General features: G+C 60.5%; 1 protein-coding gene across 1 annotated transcript; it reads right to left on the reverse strand.

Annotated features, from left to right (window-relative positions):
• Positions 1 to 2,389: 2,389 nt before the first annotated feature.
• On the reverse strand, positions 2,390 to 5,687 carry HTR1A (5-hydroxytryptamine receptor 1A). The gene has a single exon (XM_064438628.1). It carries the CDS (start codon positions 5,356 to 5,358, stop codon positions 4,117 to 4,119), a length of 1,242 nt encoding a protein of 413 aa, XP_064294698.1. The 5' UTR covers positions 5,359 to 5,687; the 3' UTR covers positions 2,390 to 4,116.
• Positions 5,688 to 6,102: the final 415 nt, after the last annotated feature.

A 6,102-nucleotide genomic window follows, 5' to 3' on the forward strand; every position in this document is an offset into this window, starting at 1 on the left:
CTGTAGGCAGCAAGATGAGTCTCAGAGCAACATACACCCAAGCAGGGTGACCTGGGCTGAGATCCAGAAATACAGAAGATACAGTATTTTTTGAAAGTGTGAGAGGTGTGACTGTTTTTAGATTCCACAGACCCCCACTAGGACTGTTTGCATGCTACATGATAGCCACTTTGGATTTTCTCCAGCCATATCCAAAGAGGTAATAGTTACCCATACTGTCAAAATTGCTTCTCTGAGCAGCTATAAAGCAGAAATTCACTCCAGCATCCTCTTCTGTTTCTTCTCTCTGAGGATGTACTTCTTGGTTGTGTGTTTTAACGTAAGATTCACAATGTTGCCCTGTGCAATGTTTGAAACTGCAGATTCTGAAGACCAGATTTTTAATTATGAGGAGATTGGGACGTTTGTTTGGGGGATTTTGTCATCGTTTCTACCAGACCTACAGCATGTCTGTCAGGGTGGGAATTTCAGGGAAAAGTAGGGAGTCTTAAACATTTTATGGGGAAGTTTTCTGCTTAAACAGAAGAAATTGCATAGTCACAAAATCCATTTTGCAGTTTGGCCCAATATATATTAAGCCAGCACGTCTTTCCCTTTTCTCTACCCTGTCACCTCCCAAGCCCCAACCATAAGTGCAGTTGGCCAGTGTAAGTGTGCTGGGAATGCTATGCCAGTACTTCTTGTCAGATGTGTGATTCAGACCCAAATTCAGCCTGGACTGGAGCCACAGAGGAGAAAAAAATCAAAGTTATGAAGCTTTCTTCTTGTTTTACAGTAGTCTAAACAAGCATTTTTAAAGGAAGAAGGGGTTCAAGCCTTTATATCTCTACCCAGCTTTGGTATTCATAATTGAGTCGAGTTGTTAAAACTCAATTTTCTGCAGGTCTGTTTAAAACACAAAACCTTTTGCTTTCTATATGGAGTTTTCTTTATTCATTGCTTGAGCTTCCACAAGTCCTTTAAAACTGAAATGAAGCTCTCTAAACTGTGAGGAGGTTGCTTGTCAGTGGAGCAAATACAATACTGCAACCAACCACAAATACTGATTTAATATAGAATTTATTTCTCCCTTAAAAAATACTAAATCCTCTGTTTGGTAGGAGGTTTTTTTTTTATCTTAGTGGAGATCAAATTAGGAATTTGAAAACTACAGCACAGAAACAAAAAGGCCCACCTTTTAAGGAAGAAAAAAGAAAAGGGAGAAGAGAGGGAGTGAGAAATGTAAAAGCGTTGAGGGAACTGCTGTGCCCACTGAGGTCGGGACGGGGGGGAGGCGAGGGGAATTCCGTAGCGGCTTGTGCGGGGCCGGGGAGCATCCCGGGAAGGGGATGCGGTGAGAGCCTGACGGGGCACCACGGCTGCTGGCCCGGCGTGGGCACCGCCGGGGTCCGGCCTCCTTGTCCATGCCGCGGGTCGGAGAGCGGCCGGAGAGCTCTTTTCCTTGCTGAGGAGAGACAGCGAGGCTGGCGGTGGGGAGCACGGAGGGGCCGGCGCCGGCGCCGCTGCCGCGGACCCTGCGCCGGGGTACGATGGCGGGGGTCGGGACCGCTCCCCCGCGTCCTGGCCGTGCGAGGAGCGGCCGCCCGCACGGCGAGTCAGAGGCAAAGCTCAAAGCTGGACGGGGAAGGGCGCGCCTCGCCTCCCTGTGCCAGCCGGAAGGATCTGCGCTCCGAGCTTCCTAGTTCCCCGCGTCCCGCTCCGGCGGGCAGCGGCGCAGGGCGGCTGGGGCACCCCGCAGCCCTCGGCGCGGGTTCGGGTGCTGTGCCCGTGGCCCCGACATCCCTCGCCCTGCAGCGCGGGGGTGGGAGGCGGATGAAGGGGGCACAGGAGTTGCGCCCCGCTTGCCGCCCTGCCTTATGGGGCTCGGGTGGGCCCTGCCGCCGGGTCCCGGGGCCGAGCGGGACCCGTCCCGCGGTCAGGCGCCAGTCCCGGGGCGCAGGGAGGGACCCGGCGTGGACTGGTGTGCGGGCATCCACGCTTTCCCAGCTGGGATCGTTTGCGGGAGGGTTTGCAAAGAAAAAAAAAAATTTAAAGGGCAAATCGTGAAGAAGCGCACTTGCAGGAGTCGGCGGGACTCGGGGGAGGAGGGGGCGAGAGGAGCAAACCCCGCTGCATGGCAGCCTCCCGTCCCCGCCCCTGCCCCGGGTGCCGGGCGGCCCTCTCCGGACCGCACCTCCGGCGGGTGGGGCTCCCAAAGCTACAGGTTACCGAGCACTCAGGAGTAAGTTTCGGCTCCCTAATCCCCGCAGGCTGACTCTTCTGACGCTCCGGCATTTAAGGAATATCTAGGACACACGCGGTTAGGAGTGATCAAAGAGGAGATAAGATCAAAGATCACTTTAATTGCGAAAATGAGGTCAAATAAGATTTTCAGAAAATCAGCTATATATCAGGCTGTTAAAAGCACTATTGTCATTTAATGTAAGCGGTGAAGTTCAGAAATGACTGGACACTTACATTCACGTGACGCACAGATTTAACATTCCCTTTTACCTACAGGTAACACAGATTACACAAAAATAAACAGGAATATATATATATATATTTGGTCAAGCATTCATTTCAGGCAGCCCGTCGCGGAGGTACGCGGCAGCCGGCCCAGTGCCAGCACCCGCCCGGCGCCACCCCCGCCCCGGCCGAGGGGGCAAAGGGGCGGCGGGCAAGGCTGTCCTCTTGTCCCGCTCCAACCCCGGGCCAGGCGGGGAAGGGTAAGCACCCCGGGTTTCCTGGGGCCAAGCAGCTAGGAGTGACGGGAGGTGGGGCCCTCTGCGGGGGGAGTCTTGCGGAACCGCCGCGGGAGCCCGGCCAGGCTGGCAGTCCCTGCCCGTGGCACCGCGGTGACACTGCCTGCTTCTGGCCGTAGCTCCCGGCTTGCTGGGAGGGTCGCGCTGAAACCCGCCGGGGCTGGCCCTGCCCCTCCCCAGCCTACGCCGAGATGCCGGGTTGGCCACCTGCGGCTGCCGTCGGCGGGTGCGCTCGGCCCCTCCCCTGCTGCCACGGAGCACAAGGCAATGTTTTGGTTGATCGGTTTGCTTCGTTTTGGTGTTGCTTGCGGATTTTTGTTTGTTTTTGTTTTTGTTTTCCCACGAGCAAAACGTGCAGCAGTCGGCTGCCTCCGAAACATCCGCAGCGTCTCCGGAGAAACTTTCAAGCGGCGTTAAAAAAAAAAACAAAACACGCTACTTCGCAGGCTGCTTAAACTCTCTGTGCCGCTGCGTGCGCGGTGAACTCGGGGACAGTCACACAGCGCCAAGGCTTTCCTTGGTGGGAAACCCTTGGACAAAGACATTAAAAAAAAAAAATATCTCCGTATAATGAGGCGTGCGGTTGGGGTTTAAGCGCCATCTCCTCCCCGCGCTGTAACGAAGGGAAGCCCGATGAACTGGAAGGTCCTAGCATAGCAGGAGAGCTGTTGGACACACGTTAACGCAGACGGGCATGTTGCTGGAAGTACCTTGCAAGGTTACAAAACACGGTAGCGTATCCCCCAAGAAAATCCACTTGGTAGTTTCACAGCCCGGGAAGCGACGAGCCCAAAGCCCCTTCCTCTGCTCGCGGAGTGGCCTTCAGCCCCTGTACTCACACCACCAGACCGAGGTCGGACTCTGAGCCCCGCGCCGTCTCCTCGTAAGTCCAAGAAATATCCCCATGACGGCGGTTTTCTGCATAGGGTGGTTTATTTTTACCAATGCTACTCGGGCAGACACTGTGGTTTACAGCGACCACAAGCAACGACCTGCAAACTCTAAGTCTACCCAGAATAATGGAGGGGAGGGAGGGAGGGAGAGAGGGAGAGCGCGCCGGCGCCCGGCAGCGGAGCCCCGGGGAGGCGAGGCAAGGCGAGGGCGGCCGCGTAGCCCCCCCGGCCCGGGCATCCCGCCGCCGCCGCCGGTGGAGCCCTGCCCTGCCCTGCCCTCCCTTGCCCTGCCCCGCGGGGCTCGTCCGACGGGCGCAGGAGTGAGGGGCTCGGGTGCCCTGCGGAGGGGGTTCCCGGAGCCCCCCGCCCTTGTGCCGGCGCTGGAGAGGGCCTGGGTGGGGGCCACACTGCGGCGAGGGGGCCAGGCAGACGGAGCGAGCAGCAGGAGCCCCCGCCGCCCCGTCCCGGAGCGGCGGGATTCACTGCCTGCAAAATTTGCACTTGATAATTTTCTTAAAAGCACTTTGGAAGTCTTTGTTGAAATAGGCATAGATGATGGGGTTGAGGAGGGAGTTGGAGTAGCCCAGCCAGTTGATGACTGCCCCCAGCCACTCGGGCATGTAGCACTTACTGTCACAAAAGGGCAGGACCAGCGCCACGATGAAGAACGGCAACCAGCAGAGGATGAAGGTGCCCATAATGATGCCCAGGGTCTTGACAGTCTTCCTCTCCCGGGACAGAGCCATCCTCCGCTTGGCCTCCGTGTTCTTCTCGTTGCGCCTCTCGAAGGAGGGGGGCGGCGGGGAGCCGCACGCCTCGCTGGGCAGCGGCAGGTGAGTCTTGGAGGAGCTGTTGCAGCGCTGGACCTCGATGATCTCCAGGGCGGCCCCGTCCTCGCTCTGCCGCACCGCGCCGTTGATACAGGCACCGGGCTTGGGCTCCACCGTCCGCCGCCAGCCCTTGCCGGGCTCCCCGTTGCTATTCTTCTGCAGGGCGGCTGGGGAGAGGGTGAGGCAGGTGTCAGCGATTTTCTTCTTCTCCGCTTTCTTGACGGTCTTGCGGATCCTGAAGCGGGCCGCCTTGAAGATGCGGCCGTAGAGCACCAGCATGAGGAGGAGCGGGATGTAGAAAGCGCCAAAGGTGGAATAGATGGTGTACCCGTGGTCCTTGCTGATGGTGCAGGCGTCGGGGTCCGAGCGGTCCTCGGGCGTCCTCCAGCCCAGCATGGGCGGGATGGATATCAAGAAGCCGATGAGCCAGGTCAGGCTGATAAGCACGGCGGCCCGCCGGGGAGTCCGCTTGTTGACATAGTCGATGGGGTCCGTGATGGCCCAGTACCTGTCCAAGGCGATGGCGCACAGGTGCAGGATGGAAGAGGTGCAGCAGAGCACGTCCAGCGAGATGAAGATGTCGCAGGTGACTTGCCCCAGCGTCCATTTGTTCAGCACCTGGTAGAGGGCCGCCATGGGCAGCACCAGCACGGACACCATGAGGTCGGTGACGGCCAGCGAGCCGATGAGATAGTTGGCTACGGTTTGCAGGGAGCGCTCCAGGGCGATGGCCGCGATCACGCAGGCGTTGCCGCTCACGGCGCATAGGATGAGTGTGCCCAGGAGCAGGGAGGTGAGCAGCTGGTAGCCCAGGGTCACCTCGGCGAGGCCGGGGCCGCCTGCCCCCTCGGGGGAGCGTTCTGGGGAGGTAGTGTTGTTGGCCACATCCATGCCGGGCGGGGGGGGTTGCTTCAGGAGACGGGCATGGGAAGAGGCGCCGGTCAGTTGTGCGCTCCCCTGGCAGGAGGCATCGCCGCCCCGTGCGCTTTGGCCACGCCGGGCACCCCCCCCCTCGCCACCCCTCCCTCCCCTATATAGCGCGGCGGGAGGCGGCCGAGGCTCGGAGGACGGCGGCTGGCGGAGCCGCCCCGCGCCCGCCCATCCCCGCCGCCTCTGCCCAGCGCGCAGCCCCGGGCGGCGGGGGCGGCCCTCCCGCCGCCGCTCGCCGATCTGCTGCCCCTCGCTCCGCCGGTCTCCCGCGCAGCTCCTTCCTGCTCTGCCTCCCCGCGCTCCCCTCGCTTTCTCCCTCCCTCCTTCCCCTCCCCTTCCGTCCCCCACCGCCATCCCGCCCTTCCGCGGGGGGGGGTCTCTTTGGGTCGCCATCGTCCCTGGCGCCGCCGGCCGACCGACCGGGCGGGCTCCGGTGTCCGTCATTCTCCGCCGCACCCTCCCCGCTGGGGGGAGACCGCAGAGAAACCTACCGCTACTCCCCCTCCCACCACCGCCCCCTCCAAATCTCCTCCCCGCAGCTCCGCCCCGGGCAGCGGGGTCTCTGGGCTTCCCCGCGGGATCGGCGCCGGGGCTTGTGCGGGGTGCGCGGAGCGGGGGGAGGCTTTCTGTGGCCAGGTGGTGTTGGCTGGTGCGGGGGACACCGCGCACGGCAGGACCGGGGTTGCCGGGGCGGGTGGCGCCGGG

This window comes from Phalacrocorax carbo, chromosome Z (assembly GCF_963921805.1).
Source record: "Phalacrocorax carbo chromosome Z, bPhaCar2.1, whole genome shotgun sequence".
NCBI lineage: Eukaryota > Metazoa > Chordata > Aves > Suliformes > Phalacrocoracidae > Phalacrocorax > Phalacrocorax carbo.